Source organism: Scyliorhinus torazame, chromosome 25, assembly GCF_047496885.1.
Source record: "Scyliorhinus torazame isolate Kashiwa2021f chromosome 25, sScyTor2.1, whole genome shotgun sequence".
Classification (NCBI taxonomy): domain Eukaryota; kingdom Metazoa; phylum Chordata; class Chondrichthyes; order Carcharhiniformes; family Scyliorhinidae; genus Scyliorhinus; species Scyliorhinus torazame.
This window is the reverse complement of record NC_092731.1, coordinates 9,324,303-9,351,989: the sequence shown is the minus strand read 5'-3', so window position 1 is coordinate 9,351,989 and position 27,687 is coordinate 9,324,303. Positions and strand designations below refer to the sequence as shown.

General features: G+C 50.5%; 1 protein-coding gene and 1 long non-coding RNA gene across 5 annotated transcripts in view; one reads left to right on the top strand and one right to left on the bottom strand.

Annotated features, from left to right (window-relative positions):
- Window positions 1-5,885, bottom strand: part of LOC140402293 (cytochrome P450 2C21-like) — a 118,672-nt gene extending 112,787 nt beyond the window's left edge. For both annotated transcript variants that reach the window (XM_072489960.1, XM_072489961.1), the window contains exon 1: window positions 5,409-5,885. In XM_072489960.1, coding sequence (XP_072346061.1) covers window positions 5,409-5,618 — 210 coding nt within the window. In that variant the 5' untranslated portion in view covers window positions 5,619-5,885. The remainder of the gene's footprint in view (window positions 1-5,408) is intronic.
- LOC140402296 (uncharacterized) overlaps window positions 1-27,687 on the top strand; it is a 269,290-nt gene that overhangs the window by 67,852 nt on the left and 173,751 nt on the right. The gene's annotated exons all lie outside the window — the stretch shown is intronic.

Below are 27,687 nucleotides of genomic sequence, written 5' to 3'. Positions count from 1 at the left end.
GCCTTTATTGGTAGAGGGATTGAGTTCCGGAGTCAGGAGGTCATGTTGCAGCTGTACAGAACTCTGGTACGGCCGCATTTGGAGTATTGCGTACAGTTCTGGTCACCGCATTATAGGAAGGACGTGGAGGCTTTGGAGCGGGTGCAGAGGAGATTTACCAGGATGTTGCCTGGTATGGAGGGAAAATCTTATGAGGAAAGGCTGATGGACTTGAGGTTGTTTTCGTTGGAGAGAAGAAGGTTAAGAGGAGACTTAATAGAGGCATACAAAATGATCAGGGGGTTGGATAGGGTGGACAGTGAGAGCCTTCTCCCGCGGATGGAAATGGCTGGCACGAGGGGACATAGCTTTAAACTGAGGGGTAATAGATATAGGACAGAGGTCAGAGGTAGGTTCTTTACGCAAAGAGTAGTGAGGCCGTGGAATGCCCTACCTGCTACAGTAGTGAACTCGCCAACATTGAGGGCATTTAAAAGTTTATTGGATAAACATATGGATGATAATGGCATAGTGTAGGTTAGATGGCTTCTGTTTCGGTGCAACATCGTGGGCCGAAGGGCCTGTACTGCGCTGTATCGTTCTATGTTCTATGAAAGAAGAAGAACCATGAGGACATCCTCCGCGTGGTTCATCGTTATAATAGACATTTGGTTGCGCGCGAACGCGAACCCCCTGACCTCAAACCCCCCCAGCCGTTAATGATTCACTTCCCCACAGTACCCAGAGCCCAGTCACAAGCGACACCACACCATCTTGGTGTGACAGGTTTATAACCTGGTACTCCCTGTCCTACTTGATAGACTCCCTACTAGTATTGGCGATATTCTGCTGCATTGTGCAGACTATTCGTCTGAGAAAATGGAGAAGGAGAGCCTACCGCGCTCGCACCCCGGTATATAGGATGAGATCCCCTATTTTCGGATATGACCAGACCCCCACCCCCCACGATCTACAATAAAGAGTTTTTTGTTGTTGTGAATAAAGAAATGTTTCATGAGCGATTGTACAATCCTGAGCTTGACTGCCAAGCCAGAAAAATGTGTATAATGCTGCTATGATTTTGTGTGTATTGTTTAGGAAGTTAGTATGATTGAATGTTTGAGTGAGTGTAGTTTATTAAGGATAGTTAGAGGTACCAATTTTCTTATTTTGTAATGCATGTCCCTGTTTGACATAGCGCCCCACGAAATTGTCAGTTAAAAATTTCTTGCATAGTTATGGTCAGTGTAGAGGCCACAGAAGAGTGCTCGCCGGGTCAGGGAATGAAGAACAACGCAGTTATGTGATCCTTCATGCTTCGCGTTAGGATCACAAGGAGGGTGTGTAGCCACCTGGGTTGGCCAACTCCCGACGTAAAATGTAGAACAGCAAAGGCTGAAGGGAAATTCAGCCAACACAGGCAGAAACTAGCAGGTGTGAGTTTACTGTGTATTAAACTCTGCAAAAGCCCAGGCAGCATTGATACAAGCAGCCATCTGCATAATAATGTAGCGGCCATCTCCATACTAATGAGCGATCCCCGGGAACAATCGAAACATTTGGGATAAACAAGGCCAAGCCAGACTCCTCGGCACCAGCAGGAGCCAACACAAAAGAGGTTAACGGACACCTCAAGACCGCCCATCGACCAGGGAACCGCTCCAGTATTGGAGAAATCGAAACAAGCGATTGGAACGAAGTCCAATCACTTGGAACCAGGTACAGGGTCCGCCCCGAAAGGCGGGAAGCCCCTGGGAACTATAAAGTTAAGCCCCCAAGTTCAAATCGTCCTTCTTGACAGGGTCACTCAGCAACGCAAAGCAACCCTTGAGAGTGACCTGTCCAACTGCCGCTCCAACAAAGTAAGTCTTAAGTCAACGCTTGCTACGAGATAGGCGCTCCTAGCTACCAGTCCATACCAGCTTTTGAATCCCGCAGACTCAGAACCCGAACGAAAGGCCATTTGTTCCCCTGACCTGGTGGGCCAGTCCGAAGCTAAGTATAGGCCTGTTAGTTGTAGAAGTAGCTTAGAAGTAGAATTTATGCATGAGTAGCGATTTACTGTGTATAATAAATGTGTATTGATTTGAATCTTACTAATTGGTGTGTTGAGTTATTGATCATTACTTGAACTTGAACCTCGTGGCGGTATCATAAAGGTACCTGGCGACTCGAGAGCAAAGGTTATAAAACAGAGCCAATTGAACCAACCAAAAGTTAGCAACATCATCATCTAAGTTAGCACGGTTTAAGTCTCCAAATACTGCCTTAAAATGTATCCAGAGGCGACCGGCAAAGGCAGTCAGATGTTCCCCTTTCCTCTGTATACATTTATTTAAACCATCTACAGGTTCCCCTCTATTGTAACCGATAGCAATTAATATGGTGTCCCTCATTTCGTCTCGGGTTCCCCCTCCTACATTTTGGGGCTCAGGTAGAGCTAATCGTACGGAGTGGCCAAGTTTCATATCTATTAATTTTACCTCTTCCCTTTCATCCAACCCATACATAATTTTCTGTTGGCACACTTCTTCAAAGAAGCAATAAGGGTCCGCAGTGGGCTCAAATGTTGTAATTTTGTTACATGCGTCCCTTAACTGGGTTACCTTGAGTTGTGGGATCTCTCGGCGTAACAAAGTCACTTCTAGTCGAATCCCATCAGAGTCACCAATTAATGTTGACTTCTATCTTTATATTAGGAGGTAATAGGAGGACCTGGAGTATTCCCGATCCTTCTTTCTGTAGTGACCGGATTCATAGGTGCCGGGGCAGTGGGGTTGGTGTGACCTGTGCAACCGGGCCTGCTGGTGCGGCTGGTGCATTTATTACTGGGGATGGTGGCGGCTGCTTTTGACTTTCAGATCTAATTACATACAACTGCGCGCTTTCCTGTAACTCTTCCCAATCAGCCATCTCCTCTTCCTCTGTCCACTGTCCCGAAGGTACACATAAATCCGTCTTGAACTGTAAGTAATGCATGTAATCTCTCTATTTCTCGCTGGCACTTGGTGTGGTCAGCGGTGTTTTGCCTTTGCTCCTTAGTGGACTGGTGGAGCGTTCTTAAAGCTGCCTGTAGATTGGCACATTTATTCTCTAAGTGAATGCACATTGTGTGTCCTGGGAGGCCTTGTCGGACTGGGTTTGGAAGCTGCTAAAATGGATTATACTGGACTGGTGGGCACGTTTAATAACCGCAATTTCCCTGTCCTTAGCGGCTATCTTCTCCCGGAATTCCTCATTTTTCTTCCTCTCCTCCTCCTTCTCTATTAATTGACTGCGGAGCGTCTCCAAGACCTTCTCGGTTCCTCTTAGCTGCGTCAAGCAGCACACTACGGCCATTGGCTTTTTAAACTTTGTTACATTCTTCTTATAAATTTTACATAAATCCTCCCACCAAGTTTGTCCTATCTTCCCTGGACCCGATTCGATGTTCACACAAAGATATGCCCATAAGGGCCATTCTGTCCTCTTTAAGTATTTCCTTAGTACATCCTCCCATATGGGACACTTCTGTGACATGTCAAGTACTTCTACCTCGGTTTGCTGCTGCGGATTCATCTTCCTCTCTATCAATTGCGTCGCCATTTCCTCACTATTTAATTTGGAAGAGGGGATTAGGGAGTCGATCGAACAACGGTTACGGCTTATGGCTATGTTCCGGTTCACAATCCCTCTCGATTTGCATGCATTTGCATTTACCCTATCCTACCCTGTTAGTTTTGCAGGTGGTTAGTGCACATTTCCGAAATTTGGTCATTTGGCCAATACGGAACTCGCGCTTGTGCGTTTTGCCCTATTCCAATTCAATCAAAGTTGTGGGATCTCTCGGAGTAACAAAGTCACTTCTAGTCGAATCCCATCAGAGTCGCCAATTAATGTTGACTTCTATCTTTATCAATACCACAAGATGCGAGTACGTTCCATGTATTGGACAAATGACCACACAACCAGGATATTAGTTCAATTATAGTTTATTATTAAACATAGAATTGGTTCCATACTTAATAACTTACACGCTACTTAGGGGCAGCACGGTAGCCTTGTGGATAGCACAATTGCTTCACAGCTCCAGGGTCCCAGGTTCGATTCCAGCTTGGGTCACTGTCTGTGCGGAGTCTGCACATCCTCCCCGTGTGTGCGTGGGTTTCCTCCGGGTGCTCCGGTTTCCTCCCACAGTCCAAAGATGTGCAGGTTAGGTGAATTGGCCATGATAAATTGCCCTTAGTGTCCAAAATTGCCCTTAGTGTTGGGTGGGGTTCCTGGGTTATGGGGATAGGGTGGCGGTGCTGACCTTGGGTAGGGTGCTCTTTCCAAGAGCCGGTGCAGACTCGATGGGCCGAATGGCCTCCTTCTGCACTGTAAATTCTATGATAATCTATGACTGCACATTAGACGACAGCTTAAATGACCTTTACTTAACTTTCAAGTGACCGTCTCTGTGCAGGTTAGATAAGGCCTTCATCTGGTTCCCCAAGTGTGGTGGCTGGAAGTTGACAGGTACGTCTGGACTGAGGTTCGTCCTTCTGGGCGCGATCGCGGGTCCCTGAACTTCTCTGGTCGATATGCTGCAGTTAGTGAGGCAGAGGCCTGTCCCAAAAGACACAGAGCGTTGGTCACGCAGTTCCTCTTATCCTCCGATCGTTCGAGCTCTTTTGGGCGGTCCCAACTCGGGATCCAATGGATCGATAGGATTTCGATCACCCTCATCGATTCTGGCCAGTTAGGGGCGGGTACCTTGATGGCTGGGCGGGTCCTGGTTATTATTGTTCAAGGCACATATGCACTCCCAAATAAGGTGAATAGGCGCCCCCGAGTCTGTTACTGCTGTTATGTTTCAATCTGAGCCCATTGTCCTGGGGAGATCTGTGATTGCCCTCCAGCAGGTGCAAATTTCTGCATAGGTCTAGATTGCTTTTGCAAACTGTATTTTCTAGTACACCTGGTAATCTATAATGGGTAAAAGTGAGCGTTAAGACCCTAGAATTAAATACCATTTTAAAACTCACTCATAGCAAAACACACATTCAGCACAATTCATTTCAAAACATCCAGCTTACAAGATAGCATGCCATTGTTCGAACACAACTTTAAAATACATTGTTTCTGATAAAGCATGCGCTTTAATGAATACATTTCTCCAAAGGCAAGCTCCACGACAAGGTGGCTAACAGCCAATACAGAAAAGAGTGCTCAGACCTCATTCTTCAGCTCAGCCAAGAATCTATGTTTCCTATTAAATGAGTGACAACACACTCGACTCAAACTCCACACAGACAGTGACTCAAGCCAGGTATATAACCTGGGTCCCTGACGCTGTGAAGCAACAGTTCTAACCACTGTGCTACCATGCTCCCAAATGAGTCAAAACGTTTAAAGGAAAGGAACAAAGTTGGAATGAAAATCGGGCATTGCAGTATTCAGCACCTTACCTTCATGAGAGACTTGTTCGGTGCTCTTCGATCCACTTGGAATAGGTTGCCAAGAATTGGGAGGGCAGAAGGCCCTGGGGGGAGCCTCCCTTTCCACGGCTGTTTGTGTTTAAGAAACCATTTAATGAACAGAACACTTAGCAAAACAAAAAGTAGAGTTGTGCCTGGACCATTTAAACCCATGGCGGCAGCTAAGGAATACAGAAACATTTCAGCGATCTGGTCCCCAATACTCGGAGTGCTGTCTCACTGGGGAAACAGTTGCTGGCTATCGACGGCTGTCTTCAACGGCACTGCTGCACCTCCTGTGTTGACGGCACACAGTCTAATATTAGCGAGGCTCTGAGACAGGTTGCGGTGTTTGCACGTCTGTTTCGTTTCAGAGGATGTATTTGTCAACCTGGAAAACTAGGCAGAAATTACACAGAGGGTACACGGGCTGCAAACATCTGACAACCCAGAAGAACCTTACTCATTATCTTGTAAACATGTGATCATATACCCTGAGGAATTGGAACACTCCCTCTCCATAGCTCAGAGGAATTTGTTTAAAGGAACTGAATATGAAAATTTGTTCTTACTACATGAGAGAACAGGGCCTGGATTCTCCACACCCCAACGCCAAAATCGCGTTCAGCGACGGGGCGGAGAATCCAGTTTCTCGCAAGAAATCAGGACTCCGAGAGTACGCCCCGCCGACTATCTGAGGCCCGCCCCACTATTCTCCCTCCCCGACTGGCTGAATTCCTGACGGCATGGAACACTTATGCTCCCACCGTCCATGATACCCACGTGGCGGCTACGGATTCAGTCCATGGCCACCACAGTCGAGGGAGGGCCAAACAGCGTGCAGAGGGGAAGGTCTCATTCGGGACTGGGGGCTATGTGGCGGGCGGTCCGGGACGGGTGAGCGGCCGATTCAGGGCACTATTTCGGGGTCCACGTCCGCGGGCTGAGTCCGCCATGGGGTATGGCGCGGCCACTGGAGGCCGTCACCATGCGCATGCGCGGCCTCTGACCCGGAAATGCGGGAGGACGTATCGGCAGGTGGAGCTGCAAACTCCACAACAGCTGCCGATACGTCCCTTGCAAGGCAGTGAATCTGTGGCCTTTTGACGCCAGGTTTCCTGACGTAAAGACCACAATTTGCACAACGGCGTGGGGACATAGTCCTAAAAATGGAAAATCCAGCCCAGGATTCTTGCCTCAGCTTTGGAGCTTTATTCCATTTTTTTTTTCTCCTACCACAGTGACCTATTGGATGACCTTTGAAAGCAGAACCGAAGGTAGTGTGGACTGTCCTTGTGTTGATGAACCCCAGACGATAATTTTATAATGTTTGTGGCATTTCAGAAGATAGCAAAATTAGTTTTCAGCAAATATCTAGAAAGTTGTAATTGCTGCTTACTCCTCAGTTCCTGATCTGCACATCCTCCCCGTGTGAGCGTGGGTTTCCTCCGGGTGCTCCGGTTTCTTCCCACAGTCCAAAGATGTGCAGGTTAGGTGAATTGGCCATGATAAATTGCCCTTAGTGTCCAAAATTGCCCTTAGAGTTGGGTGGGGTTACTGGGTTATGGGGATAGGGTGGAGGTGTTGACCTTGGGTAGGGTGCTCTTTCCAAGAGCCGGTGCAGACTCGATGGGCCGAATGGCCTCCTTCTGTACTGTAAATTCTATGATAACCTATGATTAATCTAGGACAAAGGTTCGGCACAACATCGTGGGCCGAAGGGCCTGTTCTGTGCTGTATTTTTCTATGTTCTATGACTATTGGCCGGAATTCTCCGGCTGTTGGGATTCATTTTCCCCGCTGGCAGTGCACCGCTCCCCGCAGGTTTCTCGGCAGCATGAGGTGGCTTCCACAGGAAATCCCATTGACAACCGGCAGGAATAGAGATTTCCGCCATCAGTAAATGGTGTGCTGCCAAGAAACATGCTGCTGGGGGACCGGTGAATCTAGCAACGTCTAATCCTAAACTTCGTGTTGCCCATTCTGTGTATGAAGGCTTCTGGGTAAAAAATGACTATCTGTTAGCCTGCATCCATTTTCTTAAACCTGAAGTATAATATCATAGAAGTTACAGTGCAGAAGGAGGCCTCTTTGAAAGAGCACCCTACCCATGCCCACACCTCCACCCTATCCCCATAACCCAGTAACCCCACCCAACACTAAGGGCAATTTTAGACACTAAGGGCAATTTATCATGGCCAATTCACCTAACCTGCATATCTTTGGACTGTGGGAGGAAACCGGAGCACCTGGAGGAAACCCACGCACACACAGGGAGAACGTGCAGACTCCGCACAGACAGTGACCCAAGCCGGAAATCGAACCTGCGACCCTGGAGCTGTGAAGCAATTGTGCTAACCACCATGCTACCGTGCTGCCCTCTAAATGCTTATAAATTCTGTCTATTTATTTGGGTGTTTCGTCACAGGGTAAATAGAACGTAAGTGCTGAAGGGTAGTGCAGATTTGGTCTCAGGTCTTTGAGGAGGGTGGAGAATGAGATGCTGGTGAGGATGATGTTGGATAAATTAATTCAGGGGTGAATAAGTATGGATTATGATTTCAGTTGTGCTGAAAACAAAATTCAAAAGATTATTGAATAAAGCTGAAAGGAAATGTGAAAGAGTGTTATTATTATACATCATCTTATTTAAATCCATTGCTGATGTCATCAGTGAGTGCTGTGATGTCATTAGTTCTGATTCTATTCTGTTACTGTTATTTCGATCTTTAGCTTGCTGCTCCCGTTTTTGAGTCCATGCTGTATTTTAAATTGCATTATTTTTAGATATTAAAGAAGATTAACTTGATTAACTTTTTTTTTTTTTTTAATTTATTCTCCTTTTTCACGTTTTCTCCCACATTTACACCCATCAACAATAAACAATAATCAACAAGATATGTCAATCCCCATAATAACAACGATCCCATCCACCCACCAACCCCCAAACCTCAACCCGCCTGTTTACATAAACAAATGACAAAAAGGAATCAGGGATTACCCGTAGTCGCCCTTAATCTACACGGCTCTCCACCCACCCACCCCCCCACCCACCCACCCCAACCAACGCCATCCAGCCTCTAAGAGAGTACCGTACATGATACCCCAAAGATGTACCCCTCACCCCCCCTCCCCCAAGTCTCCAGCTCCTCCCGTCCAATGCCTCTTGTAAAACTCCTCCTCCCCCCAAATTTCCACTCGGCTAGACCACTCGGACCCCGTTCTGTCAGGCTCCGATGGCCGCAGCCCCTCCCCCCACCTCACTCCCGTTCACTGGCCGGCTTAAACTGGCCAGCGTGGAGGCCCCCGCCCAGGTCCCTTTCCCTCTTGCCCAGCCCTAGAAAAGCCCAAAGATCCCCTTTTAGCACACAAACCCCGCATATCCACCTACACCCCAAAGAGCCCTCCTTTCGAGTGAAAGGGTGCTGCTCCCTTCCCTTGTCCAAATATATGCAGCACTGGCTCCTTTAGCCTCTACCCCCGCGCGCAGTGATACAAAAAAAAAGGAAGACAATACAGTCATGAGGTTACATCGGCACATGACCATTCCTCAATTTGTCAGTTCTGCCACAGTCCTTCTGCCTTCGCAAACTCCTCCGCTGCTTCCGCCGTTCCAAAATAAAAGTCCCTGAGCTTGTAAGTCACCCTCAGCTTCGCTGGATATACAATGCCGCACTGCACCTTGCTAATGTACAGTGCCCTCTTCACCCGGTTGAAAGGCAGCCCGCCTCTTCGCTAGCTCCACCATAAAGTCCTGGTATACACGTATACCAGCTCCAGCCCACTGCACCACCCGCTTCTGTTTGGCCCAGCTCAGGACCTTCTCCTTCACACTATACCTACGGAAGCACAGAGTCACTGCCCTTGGCGGCTCACTCGCCTTTGGCACAGGCCTCCACGACCGATGAGCCCGATCCAGTTCATATCAGGAGGGGTCCTCCCCCTCCCCCAGTAGTTTTGCCAGCATCGCGGCAAAATACTCAGTCGGCTTCGGTCCTTCAACTCCTTCGGGCAGCCCCACGACCCTCAAATTCTGTCGCCTGGATATGTTTTCCAGATCTTCCATTTTTCCTCTCAGATTCTTGTTCGTGTCCATCCCCTTCCGCATCTCCTTCCCCATCGAGGCAAGTTGATCACCGTGCTGCAATACCGTCTCCTCCACTTCCTTCAGCACCTCCCCTTGCTCTCGCACCTCCGCCACTGTGCTCGCAGTCTTCACCGGGGAAACCGCCTCCTCCACCAGCACATTCAAAACATCCCTCATCTCCTTCCTCACCATCTCCATACATTTCTCAATCTGCGCCAACTGCTTTTGGAATTCCGCAGCTATCACCTTAGTTAGTTCTTCAGCCGTAAGCACTGCGGCCTTCCCTGGTGCTCCAGCCTCCATTTTCTTTGTTGACCCCGCGGTGACCTTTCCACTCTCCAACGGCCTTTCAGCCGCTTTTTTCCCGGCCGATTTTTTGGTGATTTTCGACATCCTTCTTCTCCTTGCGCTATCCCCCGACTTTTACTGCCGTCGCTGGCCCTAGGACCGGGCGTTACTCCGCGAAAATGCCGTTCCCGAACGGGAGCCCTCCAATGTGCGGCTGCCTCCCGCCCGCCGTCACCGGAAGTCTAACTTTATTAACTTAACCAACAACGTGTTTCGACTGCCCTTTTGTGTTCAAGTTACCACAGAAATCTAATAAAACACAGCAAGTAAAAAAGTCGAGGTAAGTATTCAGATGGATTTCTCAAACGCCTTTATTATGAAATGAAATTAAAATCGCTTATTGTCTCAAGTCGGTTTCAAATGAAGTTACTGTGAAAAGCCCCTAGTCGTCACATTACAGCGCCTGCTCGGGGAGGCTGTCATGGGGATTGAATCGTGCTGCTGGTCTGTCTTGGTCTGCTTTCAAAGCCAGCGCTTTAGCCCTGTGCTAAACAGCCCCTATTAAATAGGCAGCTTAGAAATAATGTTCAGTGTTACAAGGGGCTGGTCCTGGGTACTGAACTTTAGGGTCTATTTAATATAAGTAAATCCCCGGGTCCTGATGGACTTCATCCTAGAATCTTAAAAGTGGCAAGTGAGATAGTTGATGTATTGGTTTAATTTTCTAAAATTCACGAGATATAGGAAGGATACATTAGATTGGAAAATTATTAATGTGACTCCCTTGTTTAAAAAGGGGGGGGGGTTGGGGGGAACAGAAATCAGAAAACTACAGGCCAGTTAGCTGAACATCTGTCAGAAGGAAAATGTTAGAAGCTACTTTTAAAGATGTTATAGCAGAGCACTTAAAGATGCCAGGCAATCAGGCAGAGTTAACATGTGTTTTGTGAAACTTTGATCAATTTATCGGAGTTCATTCAAGAAATCAAATGTGCTATGGATAAAGGGGAACCGGTGGATGTACTATACTTAGATTTCCAGAAGATATTTGATAAGGTGCCACATCAAAGGTTATTGCAGAAAATAAAAACTCACGGCATAGGAAATAATTTAATGGCATAGATCAAAGATGAGCTAGCTCACAGCAATCAGAATGTCGGTGTAAATGGGTCTTTTTCTGGCTGGCGGGACGTAATGCATGATATGCCACAGGGATTAGTGTTGGGACCTCAACTTTTTACAATTTACATAAAGGACTTGGTTGAAGGCAAAAAAGTTATGCTTTCTCAATTTGCTGATGATACAAAGATAGGTGGGAAAGTTGTGAAGAGGACATAAGGGGGCGACAAAAGTGTCTGGATAGGTTAAGTTGTGGGCAATGATCGAGCAGATGTATAAATGGGAAAATGGGAAATTGTCTAATTTGGCAGCAAGAAGTTAAAACAAGCATATTATCGAAAATGTGAGAGATTGCAGAGTTCTGAGGTGTGGATGGATCTGGGTGTCGGAGTGCATGAATCACAAGAGGCTAGTGTACAGATATATAGCATGTAATTAGGAAAGCTAATACAGTATTATCATTTATCCAAGGGCAATTGAATATAAAATTGGGAGATAATGCTTCAAATTGTACATAAAGCTGGTGAGACCACATCAGGAGTACTGTGTATCAGTCTTGTTCTCCCTTTTAAAGGAAGGATGTAAATGCATTAGAAGCAGTTCAGAGAAGTTTACCAAAGTAATACCAGGAATGGGTAGGTTGTCTTATTAGGAAAGGTTGGAAAGGTTAGGCTTATATCCACTGGAGTTTCAAAGAGTAAGTGCCAACTTGATTGAAGCCTTTAAGATCCTGAGGGTTATTGACAGCGTGGATGTGCAGAGTATGTTTCCTCTTATGGGAGAACCTGGAACTATGCGTCGCTGTTTAAAAATAAGAGGTTCCCCCATTTAAGATAGCAGAAACTTTGAATATTTAAAAGGCAGAGGTAGATTCTTGATAAACAAGGCGGTGAAAGGTTGCCGGGGATAGACGGGAGGTTACAGTCAAATGAGCCGTGATCTTATTGAATGACGGATCAAGCTGGAGTAGCCTGCTTCTACTCCTAATTCATCTACATTGGAAATACATAGGGCGGGATTCTCTGTCGGCTGATGCCGGAATTGGGAAATGTGATTGGGCGGAGAATTGGTTTTGACACTGAAATCGTGGCGGGCACCGGTTTCACGTCAAATCGCAATTCTCCGTTGCCTCGAAAGCAGCGTTAATGCATTCCAGAACGCACGTACAGTAAACAGCGTTGGCATGTGATTAGTGGACCATATCCGGTATTTTCCAGGGCCTCTGCTGGGACAAATTCCCGATGGCGAAGTTCACTTGTTCTTTTTTAAATCATGAGACCGACGCCGTGGCTGCTGAGGGATAGAGAGGGGGTACAGAAAGTGTCCAATATTGCCATAGTTTGCTGACAGCCGTGCTGTTGCGCACGCCTCTGACTGTCCATTGTGAACTTAGGGCCATGGGTCGTGTACCCCAAGCCACCCCCGAGGTGCCTTCTGGTCCCAGCCAAACCATCAGCAGGTTGGACGTGCTCCAGCACAACCAGTGTCATCTTGTTGGCTGGGATGAGTATGTGTGGGAGGGCAATGTGTATATGCGGTTGCAGCTTGTCAGCCTCCTGAGTGTCAATTGCAAATCCTCCCACCTTTCATGAGCATAGTCTCCTCGATCCCAAACCCTCGGCAGTACTACCCTCGCACCCTTGCGCTGCCATCCTGGTACCAGGGTAGTGCTCCTGCCAGCTATGCAATTATCCAGGCACCTTGGCAATGCCAGGGTGGCAGTGGCAAAGTGCCAAGGTGCCCATGTACCAAGGGGAGGGCCAGGGGGCCACCCTGCACTTACTCTGACCACCCAGGGGTCTCCGACAGCCCAGGAGAGCCCCCGGGTGCCGTTCCGTCTGGACCACGTTTATGAGGCCGGTAGATCCCGGGAGGCTGGTGGATCTCAGGTAAGCTCACCAAAGTCGGTTTAAAACCTGACTCCGATGCTTCGTCGGACTTGGGTAGATCCCTTGAGGTGTGAAGGCTGCCGGGAAACATGCGGGAGGCTTCTTCCAGCATTCACCAGCTGCACCGTGCTTGGTCATAGCGCTGGGCAGTCGGTGAAGTGCCCATAATTTCTATGCATGAAATCAATTCAAAAAGGTGGTCTATGTAGTGGACGTCTATTCCTTTTAGGTAAAATTTGGCGTTCTTGAACTCGGCTACTTGCGATCTCCAACGTGTCCTCATTCCAAAGGGTGCAGAGGAGACTTTATCAGGATGTTGTCTGGGCCGGAGAGTTTTAGCTCTGTGGAACGATTGGATAGACCGGGGTTGTTTTTCTTGGAGCACAGGAAACTGAGGGGGAACATGACCCAGATGTATAAAATTATGAGGGGCAGAAATAGAGTAGACAGGAAGAAACCTTTCCCCTTGGTGGAGGGATCAATAACCAGGGGGCATAGATTTACGGTTCAGGGGCAGCTGGTTTGGAGGAGATGTGAGGAAAACCTTTTTACGCAGAGGGTAACAGAGGCAGAGATCCTCATAACATTTAAGAAGTATTTAGATTTGCACTTGCATTGCCGAGGCATAAAGGCTCTGGGCCAAGTGCTGAAAAAGAGGATTTGAATAGTTAGGTGGTTGTTTTTGACCGGTGCAGATGTGATGGGTTGAAGGGTCTTTTCTATGCTGTAAACCTCGACGATTGCTGAAACGAAGAAGTCACATACAACTGTCCCAATCTCCGGAGTTTAAAAATAATTTTAGTGAAAAATTATCACTCGCTGCCCTAACTATTGTGCCCTCTTCCTGACTTTATCACAGCCAATCCACCTAACCTGCAAGTCTTTGGACTGTGGGAGGAAACCGGAGCAGCCGGAGAAAACCCACACAGACACAGGGAGAACGTGCAGACTCCACACAGACAGTGACCCAGCAGGGAATCGAACCTGGGACCCTGGCGCTGTGAAGCCACAGTGCTAGCCACATGTGCTACCACGCTGGTTGTTTCAGTTTGTTATTGAAAATATGGAAATATGTGTCATTTGAAACATGGAAGTCTGGCAATATCTGGTCTGAGAGGAACATGAGAGAATACAAGGAAAGATCCCACAAAGGGTTAACAGCAGCTGCAAAGAGCAGGATTGTAAAATGCAGATATCCTTGGTCAAGCAGGTTTAGCAAACACAGGATTTTGAATGAAGCCAAAAACAATGGCTCACACCTTCATTGAAAGTAACTATCTTAGTAAGCATCTGGAAAAGCAGGTTTCAGTTGAGCTAGGTGATAAATGTCAACCTTTGAAGTTATAACCAAGTGGATTTTTAGCGTACAGCTGAAAGCAATGTTTCACACCTTCGTTGAAATTAATTATCTTAGTGAACAGCTGGAAAGGAAAAGAAAGGATGAGGGTCAGTTGAATTTGGGACAATTCTCGGTGTGAAATTTTGCTAATACCAGGTAAATTAAAGAAAACTGGAGACGATCAGTCCACGAGAAACATAATTCAAAGCCAAAATCAAAGTCAAAATTATGAGCTGAGGACACAATTGGAACATAAAACTACAGAAACGACAGGAACCGAACCAAAAGTAACACCTCTTGAAGTCAAAGTTATTCCAAAGTCTACTTTACTTACTTAGCAATGCGGGACCCAGGATCGATGCTACTAAGTTGTAAGTAGATGAAATCTTCGGTGAAGATTTTCACGGGACACGGGACATTTTCACGGTTCTTTTCATGGGACACTGGCATCAGTTTTGGGACAGGGGGGACCTATACCGTTGGGATGGTCTCCACCTGAACCGAGCTGGGACCAGTGTTCTGGCGAAAAGAATAAATAGGGTGGTCAATAGGACTTTAAACTAAAGATTGGGGGGGAAGGGAAAGTCAGGGAACCAAGAGGTGAAGTAATCAGTGGGAAGCGTAGCTGCTTAGGAATACAAAAAAGCACGAAAAGACAAAACTCAGGAGAGGTTACGATAGTCCCCATCCCACAAAATATGACTCAGTGTATGGAAAGGCTCAGTAAACCAAGGTCCACCACACTAAGAAAACAAAAAGGGACGATCACTAGAGAATTAAAGGTGCTATATTTAAATGCGCGCAGTGTACGGAACAAGGTAGATGAGCTTGTGGCCCAGATTGTGACTGGCAGGTATGATGTGGTAGGCATCACAGAGACATGGTTGCAGGGGGTTCAGGACTGGCATTTAAACATCCAGGGATTCACAACCTATCGAAAAGACAGGGAGGTGGGCAGTGGGGGCGGGGTTGCCTTGTTAATTAGGAATGAAATTAAATCAATAGCACTAAATGACATAGGGTCAGGTGATGTGGAGTCTGTGTGGGTAGAGTTGAGGAACCACAAAGGCAAAAAAACCATAATGGGAGTTATGTACAGGCCTCCTAACAGTGGTCAGGACCGGGGGCACAAAATGCACCACGAAAAAGAAAGTGCATGTCAGAAAGGCAAGGTCACAGTGATCATGGGGGACTTCAATATGCAGGTGGACTGGGTAAATAATGCTGCCAGTGGACCCAAGGAAAGGGAATTCATTGAATGTTTACAGGTGGGCTTTTTGGAACAGCTTGTGATGGAGCCCACGAGGGAACAGGCCATTCTGGACTTAGTGTCATGTAATGAGCCAGACTTGATAAAAGATCTTAAAGTAAGGGAACACTTAGGAGGCAGTGATCATAATATGGTAGAATTCAATCTCCAATTTGAAAGAAAGAAGGTAGAATCAGATGTAAAGGTGTTACAGTTAAATAAAGGTAACTACAGGGGCATGAGGGAGGAACTGACGAAAATCGACTGGGAGCAGAGCCTAGTGGGAAAGACAGTAGAACAGCAATGGCAGGAGTTTCTGGGAGTAATTGAGGACACAGTGCAGAGGTTCATCCCAAAGAAAAGAAAGGTTATCAGAGGGGGGATTAGGCAGCCATGGCTGACAAAGGAAGTTAGGGAATGCATCAAATCAAAAGAGAAAGCCTATAATGTGGCAAAGAGTAGTGGGAAGTCAGAAGATTGGGAAGGCTACAAAAAAAAACAGAGGATAAGAAAGAGAGAAATAAGGAAAGAGAGGATCAAATATGAAGGTAGGCTAGCCAGTAACATTAGGAATGATAGGAAAAGTTTCTTTAAATACATTAAAAACAAACGGGAGGCAAAAGTAGACATTGGGCCGCTCCAAAATGACGCTGGTAATTTTGTGATGGGAGACAAGGAAATAGCTGAGGAACTAAATAAGTACTTTGCATCAGTCTTCACAGTAGAAGACATGAGTAATATCCCACCAATTCCGGAGAGTCAGGGGGCAGAGTTGAATATGGTAGCCATCACAAAGGAGAAAGTGCTAGAGAAACTAAGAGGTCTAAAAATTGATAAATCTCCGGGCCCAGATGGACTACATCCTAGAGTTCTAAAGGAGATAGCTGAAGAAATAGTGGAGGCGTTAGTTATGATCTTTCAAAAGTCACTGGAGTCCGGGAAAGTCCCAGAGGATTGGAAAATCGCTGTTGTAACCCCCCTGTTCAAGAAGGGAACAAGGAAAAAGATTATAGGCCAATTAGCCTAACCTCGGTTGTTGGCAAGATTCTAGAATCCATTGTTAAGGATGAGATTTCTAAATTCTTGGAAGTGCAGGGTCAGATTAGGACAAGTCAGCATGGATTTAGTAAGGGGAGGTCGTGCCTGACAAACCTGTTAGAGTTCTTTGAAGAGATAACAAATAGGTTAGACCAAGGAGAGCCAATGGATGTTATCTATCTTGACTTCCAAAAGGCCTTTGATAAGGTGCCTCACGGGAGACTGCTGAGTAAAATAAGGGCCCATGGTATTCGAGGCAAGGTACTAACATGGATTGACGATTGGCTGTCAGGCAGAAGGCAGAGAGTTGGGATAAAAGGTTCTTTTTCGGAATGGCAACCGGAGACGAGTGGTGTCCCGCAGGGTTCAGTGTTGGGGCCACAGCTGTTCTCTTTATATATTAACGATCTAGATGACGGGACTGGGGGCATTCTGGCTAAGTTTGCCGATGATACAAAGATAGGTGGAGGGGCAGGTAGTGTGGAGGAGGTGGGGAGGCTGCCGAAAGATTTAGACAGTTTAGGAGAGTGGTCCAAGAAATAGCTGATGAAATTCAACGTGGGCAAGTGCGAGGTCTTGCACTTTGGAAAAAAGAATAGAGGCATGGACTATTTTCTAAATGGTGACAAAATTCATAATGCTGAAGTGCAAAGGGACTTGGGAGTCCTAGTCCAGGATTCTCTAAAGGTAAACTTGCAGGTTGAGTCCGTAATTAAGAAAGCAAATGCAATGTTGTCATTCATCTCAAGGGGCTTGGAATATAAAAGCAGGGATGCACTTCTGAAGCTTTATACAGCATTAGTTAGGCCCCATTTAGAATACTGTGAGCAATTTTGGGCCCCACACCTCAGGAAGGACATACTGGCACTGGAGCGGGTCCAGCGGAGATTCACACGGATGATCCCAGGAATGGTAGGCCTAACATACGATGAACGTCTGAGGATCCTGGGATTATATTCATTGGAGTTTAGGAGGTTGAGGGGAGATCTAATAGAAACTTTCAAGATAATGAATGGCTTAGATAGGGTGGATGTAGGGAAGTTGTTTCCATTAGCAGGGGAGACTAGGACCCGGGGGCACAGCCTTAGAATAAAAGGGAGTCACTTTAGAACAGAGATGAGGAGAAATTTCTTCAGCCAGAGAGTGGTGGGTCTGTGGAATTCATTGCCACAGAGGGCGGTGGAGGCCGGGACGTTGAGTGTCTTTAAGACAGAAGTTGATAAATTCTTGCTTTCTCGAGGAATTAAGGGCTATGGAGAGAGAGCGGGTAAATGGAGTTGAAATCAGCCATGATTGAATGGCGGAGTGGACTCGATGGGCCGAATGGCCTTACTTCCGCTCCTATGTCTTATGGTCTAAGGTATTGGTTATACCGGGGGATAACTTGAAAACATAGTTTGACCTGAATAGCACCCACTGAAGCCTGTATCGGAGTCGGGGAGTGAGAATCCCTGATCACCATTTGGAATGTAGGCCCTTTTTGGTATAGGGGGAATTCTAAGAATCGTGGTGAGTTTTCAAAAACAAGTTCCAGCAAAAAATAAGTTCAATATTGTCCACAACAAGTTCATGTGAATGAATTCCGAGTCATGCTTGTGTTTTTCCTGAAACAAATTAAATCTACTTTTAAAATATTAACGGCCTTATGTTGTGTGTCGTCACTTTCAGATTTCTTTTCAAATACAGGTTGTGCTTTTATCCATATGTTACATTTTTTAGCTGCTTTTGGATTGGTGTCAACGGGACATTTACGACACTAGTTCCCAAAATGCTGGTCTTGTTTAGCTGGTGTTAAGCTTTGTGTAAATCTGTTGGACTCACCACATCAGTATCCAGCCAAACACCTCCTTACCTTCGGGGAGCAGGTACGAAAATTGAAACTGTACGAATGTAAAAAGAAAATTGAAACTGTATGAATGTAAAAAGAAAACTGCTTCCAGTACCTCCTCCATCTTGATGAGGAAACAGTCAATATAATCCCTGGGAACATCTTTCTGCAAACTTTCTTTATGACTTTGAATCATTTGTTTTATAAAATTCAGCAAATCTGCTGAATTTCTGAAGAGCTTTTTGTGAGGCCCAGGCAGGAAATCCATGATCGTCGGGAAGTTATTGTGCAGCTGCAAGGCAAAAAAAATGTTTGTTAACACTTAGATTTCTGGTCGTATGGTGTCATTGGACGGGATTTAGGGGCTGTTCACACCGGCAGGAAATTCCGGTTCCACACCGGTACACTGGAAATCCTGTTGACAACGGCGGGACCGGTAGATACCGCTGACAGGTCGCCTCCCCGCCAAAAAACACGTGGCAGGGTGGACCGTAAATCCCACCCATTAGATTGGTGTGGACTCAGTTATCCTAAACGGGACAATGCATGATAAACAGTTCAATCTCCTGGTGTCATGCCGAACCAGAGGGACCAAGAGAGTCTTTGATTCGATTCTTGGTCTTAGGTGAGCCAACAAGAGCTGGCACTAAGCTGGGAAAAAAGGACAGGTAGCACGGTGGTGCAGTGGTTAGCACTGTTGCCTCATGGTGCTGAGGACCCGGGTTTGATCCCGGGTCACGGTCCGTATGGAGTTTGCACATTCTCCCCATGTCTGCGTGTGTTTCACCCCCACAACCCAAAAAGACGTGCAGGGTAGGCGAATTGGCCACGCTAAATTGCCCCTTAATTGGAAAAAACAGAATTGGGTACTCTAAATTTATTTAAAAAGCTGGGGAAAAAGGCTCATGTTTCTAAATAACAACAGGAAAAAAACGGGTGGGAGAAAACAAGCTTTTAACTTGCAGAGCGAACATAGGGTGGAGGACACAAGTATGGCACCCAGTCAGAGAAGTGGTTATGATATTGGACTAAAAATCCAGATGACATTGGGTGGGATTCTCATATCCCAATGCCGGATCGGGACAGGCGGGGGTTTGACGCCAGGTCACGATGCTCCGTTCCCTTCAAATCGGCATCATTAGGACGTGCGCCAATGTGGTTAATACGTCATCAGCTGGCGCACCCGCAATGCTCTGCCTGCAACGGGCCGAGTTCCCAGCAGTCGGGAGCCTGGCGTGCCGGCGCGTGGACAGTGTCCAGCGCCACCACATTCGGCAGAGATCCGTTCTGCTGGCCGGGCGGCTTCTGCCAGGGCTGCGGGGAGTAGGGGGTGGCCAGGAGGTTGCCTATAGGGTTGGGGTGGGTGGGTATGCGGTCCAGCACGGCCGGCGCCATCATTTCCGGTGTGACCAATGCACGTGTTGGTGTGTCGGCATGCGCGTCTCCCGCTTATCAGCCCTGCACATGTGCAGCACGGGACCCTGTGATTCTCCGACTGTTTTCCGCTCATTCTGTGGATGTTTCACACGGCGCCGGTGCTAGCCTCTCACCGGTAGCGGAATTGGTGAGGCTTCCGCGCCAATTTTCCCGTCGTGAAGCAGTACAGATCATCCGTTGGCATCGGCACTTAGTATCTTTTGAAGCAAAACAATGTTTATTCTATGAACTCTGTAACCTGCTACATCCTTCCACACTGTCGACAACACCACCGACTTTAGTGTCGTCTGCAAATTTACTCACCCACCCTTCTGCGCCTTCCTCTAGGTCATTGATAAAAATGACAAACAGCAACGACCCCAGAACAGATCCTTGTGGTACGCCACTTGTGACTGTACTCCATTCTGAACATTTCCCATCAACCACCACCCTCTGTCTTCTTTCAGCTAGCCAATTTCTGATCCACATCTCTAAATCACCCTCAATCCCCAGCCTCCGTATTTTCTGCAATAGCCTACCGTGGGGAACCTTATCAAACGCTTTGCTGAAATCCATATACACCACATCAACTGCTCTACCCTCGTCTACCTGTTCAGTCACCTTCTCAAAGAACTCGATAAGGTTTGTGAGGCATGACCTACCCTTCACAAAGCCATGCTGACTATCCCTGATCATATTATTCCTATCGAGATGATTATAAACCTAAATAACATTTAATTCGTAAACATAAAGTAAAAGGCTGCAACGTGGCTTCCAGCTCACAGGTCTCAATCGGGACGACTGGCAGTGCCGACCCCATTCCGGGTTGGATTTTAAAGGGTGAATTTACGAGCCCCGCTGTGCGGACCTCGGCTCACGAGCGGCGGAGCTGATATGCCCCATGGGTCTTGTGAGGGGTATTATACGAATATTCACAGTATTTTGTCTTTGCAGACATATTTTCTGTCGTGACTATGGCCGGGATTTCCCACCCCCGCACCATGCTTTCCAGCGGCGGCTCGCCAATGATCGCCAGCGGGATCTTCTGCTCCACCAATGGCGTTTTGCATTGTTCACCGGTGAACACCTGAGGTCGCCATTGGCAGGAAGGGCTGGAAAACTGAGCTCTATGGACTGGATTCTCCCAAAATGTGACAATGTCCCCACGCTGGCGTTTTACTCTCAGGTTTCCTTGGAAAAGGATGAGCTGATTCACTGGCCTACAGGGGGCTAGCTGGGACCTGGAGTAGTTCACGCAGCTTTAGCTGCAGATACGGGCCCCCGCACGTCCGGTTTTGAGTCCACGCATGCGCACGGCGGTGGCCTCCAGCGGCCGCGCCGAGCGCCATGGCAGACTCGGACCGCGGAGACAGGTGAAGAATGTAGGCCGCCCCCCCCCCCCCCCCCCCGGATCGGCCACGCGCCCGAAGATCGACAGGCATGAGCTGTCCCCCGGCCGCCCATAAGGCCCCCTCCCCGGTGCCTGATCCCCCGCCCCCGACCAGGGCGACCGCGGGGCCATTGATTTCAGAGCCATTGATGTAGACGGGTGGGGGGTGTCGTGCTGTGCTTCCTGAAGTCGATGATCAGTTCCTTGGTCTTTTCAACATTTAGAGAGAGGTTGTTTTCGGTACACCATGCAACCAAGTGATCTATCTCCCTTCTGTAGTCTGATTCGTCGTTGTTTGAGATACGACCCACCACAGTCGTATCATCTGCAAACTTATAGATTGAATTGGAGTTGAATCTCGTCACACGGTCATGTATGACAGGGAGTACAGTGGAGGACTGAGCACACCTTTGCGGGGCCCCGGTGTTGGGCACTATTGTGGAGGAGGTGTTGCTACCTATCCTGACAGATTGCGGTCTATTGGTGAGGAAATCAAAGATCCAGCTGCACAGGGAGGGGTCAAGTCCAAGGTTGCAAGGTTTGGTTATTAATCTTGTTTGGATAATGGTTTTGAAGGTGGAGCTGTAATCTATTGTGGTGAATGTAATCACCATAATCTAAGTTGTCTGAAGTACTGTGTCCTATGGCCAGGGAATGGTAATATGATCTCCTTCCATGTATTGTACTGGAACCCTGGTGGGCTCCGCCCCCCCGGGGCGGTATAAAGACCTGCCGCCTGTGGGCGGCGCTCATTGTTACAGCGGTCACAGGCAGACAAGTTCTTTGATAATAAAGTTCACTGACAAATGAGGTTCTTTTATACTGAAATAAACTTTATTATCGACACAGGATTAAACAAATTGACCTCACAGAAAATAGCTTTACAATTAACAGTTTTAAAAATCTTAAAATAAAAGGACACACTTTAACCAGTGACTTATACACCCTTTATCTCCAATTAAGCAAAGCCCATTGCAGGTTAAACGGCGTTGCTAAATAAAGTTAGCAAACACAGGGATACTTGCTGTACTCGTGTACAGCTTTCTTGGAAAGACTGCATGGAGAGAGAGAGACAGAGACATATTTCCGGAACAGCCTGCAGATGCTTCTGGCTTTTTTCAGACTCCTGCTCAGCCTGACAGCATTTGACAAAACTGTTGCTCAACTTGAAAACTCCCAGCAGACTGCCAAACCTATTTCAAACTGCCAATCTCCAGTCAGACCTGGCTCCTCCCATTAATTACATCATCTCTGTTCAACTCAGCTCGCATGACCTGCTTACCTACGTTTAAACACAATGGGTGGAATTCTCCGTTTGAGAGACAATGGGCGAAATTCTCCGTTATCGCCGGAAAGTCCGCCGATCGGCGCAAAAAACGGCGCAAATCCCACTTGCGTCACGTCATAAAAATGGGCCGATAGTCTCCGGCCCGAAATGGGCTAGCAGCGACGTGACGGGATCCGCGCTTGCGCAATGGTTCACGCCGTGCAGCGTCATACGCGCTGCACGGCGTGACGGCTCATAAGGCCGCGCAGCTCCCCCCCACCCGACCGCAACACCCGACCGCAACACCCGACTGGATGGCTAGCCGTCGCTCAGCCCCGAGGTTCGAGTCACGCGATGTGGAGGCGCTCCTGGACGCGGTGGAGCAGAGGAGGGACGCCCTGTATCCCGGGCACGGCCGCAGAGTTGCCCCACGCCACAGCCGGCGTCTGTGGAGGGAAGTGGCAGAGGCCGTCACCGCTGTGGCCCTAACACCACGGACAGGCACCCAGTGCGACAAGAAGGTGAACGACCTCGTCAGAGCAGGCAGGGTGAGCCTCCCCATATCCCCCATATCCCCCTCCCCATATCCCCCCTCCCCCATATCCCCGATATCCCCCCTCCCCATATCCCCCCTCCCCCATATCCCCCATATCTCCCCCTCCCCCATATCCCCCCTCCCCATATCCCCCTCCCCCATATCCCCCATATCTCCCCCTCCCCCATATCCCCCCTCCCCCATATCCCCCCTCCCCCATATCCCCTATATATCCCCCCACCCCCATATCCCCCCTCCCCCATATCCCCCCCTCCCCCATATCCCCCCTCCCCCATATCCCCCCTCCCCCATATCCCCCATATCCCCCCTCCCCCATATCCCCCCTCCCCCATATCCCCCATATCCCCCCCTCCCCCATATCCCCCCTCCCCCATATCCCCCCTCCCCATATCCCCCCTCCCCCATATCCCCCCTCCCCCATATCCCCCCTCCTCCATATCCCCCATATCCCCCCCTCCCCCATATCCCCTTCTCCCCCATATCCCCCATATCCCCAAGTGAATCCAGCCCTAACCTTAACCTCTGCAATGCACGCGCAACCGATGGCGTGCATTCATATACCTGCCTAACACTGTTGCCTTTTACCCCTGCCACCACCCGCCCCCCCCCCCCACAGGAGAAGCGCGCACACAACAATAGGGAGCATGTGAAGACTGGAGGAGGGCCCGCTGATGAGAGGCCACTGACCGTACACGAGGAAATGGCCCTGGAACTGGCTGGCGGACCTGAGGACCGGGAGGTTGCTGATGCAGAGGTCGGGGCCCCACGAGCAAGAGAGCCACCAACAGCCCGTCCCCATATCCCCCCTCCCCTATATCCCCCTCCCCCGTATCACCTGATCACTGCCTGATGTCTAACCATGCATGCTTCATTGTGTATCGCAGGACCAAACGTCCAGGCACCCATCCCCGCAGATGCACACCGCCCGCAGGATGCCCCTCGGAGACCACAGGAGACGGAGAGACCCGCACCCTCCAGCATGCGACGCCCGCAGGATGCCCCTCGGAGACCACGGGAGACGGAGAGACCCGGACCCTCCAGCATGCGACGCCCGCAGGATGCCCCTCGCACACTACGGGAGACGGAGAGACCCGGACCCTCCAGCATGCGACGCCCGCAGGATGCCCCTCGCACACCACGGGAGACGGAGAGACCCGGACCCTCCAGCATGCGACGCCCGCAGGATGCCCCTCAGAGACCACGGGAGACGGAGAGACCCGGACCCTCCAGCATGCGACGCCCGCAGGATGCCCCTCGCACACCACGGGAGACGGAGAGACCTGGAGCAACAGGGAGACGACACCCCCGTCACGTGCGGGAGCGACCACCCAGCGATGAGGGGGGCAGCCACAGGCCCCCGTCACATCCGAGCCAGGACACCACTACCCAGGACACCACTATCCAGGACACCCCTACCCGGGACACCACTACCCAGGACACCCCTACCCGGGACACCACTACCCAGGACACCCCTACCCGGGACAGCACTACCCGGGACAGCACTACCCGGGACAGCACTACCCGGGACAGCACTACCCAGGACACCCCTACCCGGGAAGACGAAATACCGTACAGTGACTCAGAGTGGATGGGTGGAGACGAACCCCCACCCCAAAGTGCCATGGACTCAGAGTGGGACGAAGAGCACGACACAACGCCACTGCTGTCACCAACACCCTCCACCATCGCAGAAACACTCACCACGGTTGGGCACTTTAGTGATGAGGCGTCTGGTACACTCACTGGTGCGCACAACACAGCCGTCCCGGTACAGCAGGTGGAGGTAGGAGCAGCAGAGGGACCGGGCGGTCGGAGGGCAGCCCAGACCAAGCGAACATCTGCCGCCCAGATGGATCCCGGGTTCCTGCAGTTACCACACCCACACATAGATCCGATGCAACCACCGACACGGAGACGAGCGAATAGGGTGACGGGTGGCTTGCGGCGGCTGCGGTCGCAGGTGGAGGAGTCCACCCGCGTCCAGGAGCTGGGAGTGGTCCCGGTCATGCGTGCCACCCAGGCTGACACCGCACGGGTGGCGTCCACGGTGGAGGCAATGGGTGCGACGGTGTCAGACATGGGGAACGGTTTGCGAGGCCTGGGGCCTTCCGTGCAGGCGGCGTCTGTGGCCCAGGAAATGGCTGCCCTCTCACAGGAGGCCATGAGCCAGTGCCAGCGCCAGATGGCAGAGGCGCTCAACGCCATAGCCCAGTCTCAGCAGGCCATGGCCCAGTCTCAGCAGGCCATAGCCCAGTCTCTGCAGGCCATGGCCCAGTCTCTGCAGGCCATGGCCCAGTCTCAGCAGGCCATCGCTGAGGGCATCGGCGCCAGTGGCCATGTGCGAGCCGGCGTCGCACTGTCACAGACAGGGTTCGACAACCCCCTGGGCTCCATGGCTGCAAACCTGCAGACCCCTGTCGATACCAGCACGGGCCTCCAGGACTGGCAGCGCCAGATGTCGGGGGCGCGTCGGATGGCCAGTCCGTTCGCATCCCCCACCCATGTAGAGGCCTGGGGGCCATCGGGCACCCCGAGGGAGGAGGAGGTGGTGTGGTCTGTCCCGGCTCCCTCTGTAGGGGAGGTCCCGGTACACCGCGACACCTCGGACTCCCCCCCTTCCGTCCCAGGTGCATCGGGTGGGCAACGGGCAGGACAGGCTGGCAGCTCGCCATCCCAGTCGCCCGGGCCGCAGCCTGGCCCATCTAGGCCAGGACGCCCCAGGAAACGGCCGCCAAAGGGATCCAGTGTCAGAGGGCAGGAATCACAGGAGTCCACCTCCAGTTCTGCTGTACCGTCTGGGGAACCACGTAGACGTAGTCAAAGGGCCCATAAGGCCAAACAATTAGACACTGAGTAAGTTGGCACGGGTGCAGGGCACAGATGAGTTTTAGGGGCTAGGGCACGTGCATGAACTCCTTTGGTTATTAAAGTCAATGTTACACCTACCGAAGCTGCCTTTGTGCTCTGTCCAAAGTGTGCGGGCGTGTCATGTACGTTGAGCGCAAGTGTGTGTGTGACAGGTGGTCTTACCTCAGCCCCAGGTGAGTCTGCCCCCTTCCCCCTGGGCCGCCATCAACATCCCCCGGGCAGAGGACGGGACCGTGCGCTGCAGTGTCACAGCCGCATGCAGGGATGGTCCGGGTGGATGGTGGTACTGTGGCCATGGGTCAGACATAGTCCAACGATGTAGAGCCAGGAGCTCATCGGAGGCGGGTTGTCATCATCCTCCATGGCCTGCGATAGACACGCGTCCACCCGCAACTGGGTGAGCCCGGCCCGTTGTGCCGCCGGTGGATCGGCAATTGGGGGGGGGGGTGGTGTGCATGCGGGTGGGGTGTGTGGGGTTGGGGAGGGGGGTGAGGGTGCTGGGTGGGTGGATGGGTGGGGGGTGTGGGTGGTCGGCTGTTGTCATGGTGTGCGGTCTGTGGCCATACTACCCGATTCCCACGCCCATCTAGTCAGTGAAGCGGGCGTCTATCAGTCTGTCCCGTGCCCGCTGGGCCAGCCGGTAACGGTGGACAGCCACCCGCCTGTGTCTACCCCGTCTGCCCTGACCATTGCCCCCATCCCCCTCATCTGGGGAGGACCGGGCCTCTTCCTGCTGCTCCTCCACTGCGCCCTCCTCTGCCTGCGGCACATCACCCCTCTGCTGGGCTATGTTGTGCAGGACGCAGCACACCACAATGATGCGGCCGACCCTATCTGACCGATAATGGAGGGCGCCCCCAGAGAGGTCCAGGCACCTGAAACACATCTTCAGCACGCCAAAGCACCTCTCGATCACTCCCCTTGTCGCTACATGGGCATCATTGTAGCGGTTCTCCGCCTCATTGCGTGGCCTCCGTATAGGCGTCATCAGCCACGATCGCAAGGGGTAGCCCCTGTCGCCCAGCAACCAGCCCCTCAGCCGGGGATGGCGTCCCTCGTACATGCCCTGGATGGATGACCGCGACAACACGAATGAGTCGTGTACACTGCCTGGGTGACGGGCGCAGACGTGCAGGATCATCATGCGGTGGTCGCAGACCACCTGTACGTTCATTGAATAGGTCCCCTTCCTATTAGTGAACACGGCCCTGTTCTCTGCAGGTGGCCGCACGGCGACGTGCAGCCCATCGATCGCGCCCTGGACCATGGGGAACCCGGCAACGGCAGAGAAGCCCACGGCCCGGGCATCTTGGCTGGCCCGGTCCACGGGGAAGCGGATGTAGCGGTGCGCCATGGCATAAAGGGCATCTGTCACTGCCCGGATGCACCGATGTCTGTGATATGCCGGACAGGTCCCCACTCGGTGCCTGGAATGACCCCGTTGCATAAAAGTTCAGGGCCACCATAACCTTGAAGGACACGGGGAGAGGGTGTCCCCCGCCAGTGCCACGCGGTGACAGGTGTGCCAGCAGGTGGCAGATGTGTGCCACGGTTTCCCGGCTCATCCGGAGTCTCCTCCTGCATTCCCGGTCCGTGAGGTCCTGGTATGACTGCCGGGGCCGGTACACACGGGGCGCCCTCGGGTGCCTCCGTTGCCATGGGGCCGCGACGTCCTCCTCCCCCTCCTCGTCCTGTCGGTCAGGTGTCCCTCCAGCCTGGGCGGCTGCCGCCTGCCCCTCTGCGGCAGCCTGCGCCGCCTCTCTGGCACGCTCCTCCTCCTCCTCCTCCTCCTCCTCCTCATCCAGGGCAACATAGACATGAGCGGCTGCCACCACGGCGGCCAACATCGCTGGATGGTCTGAAAACATGACGGCCTGGTGGGGGGGAGGGGAACGACGACATGTCATCATTGCCCATATCCCCTCCTCCCCCCAGC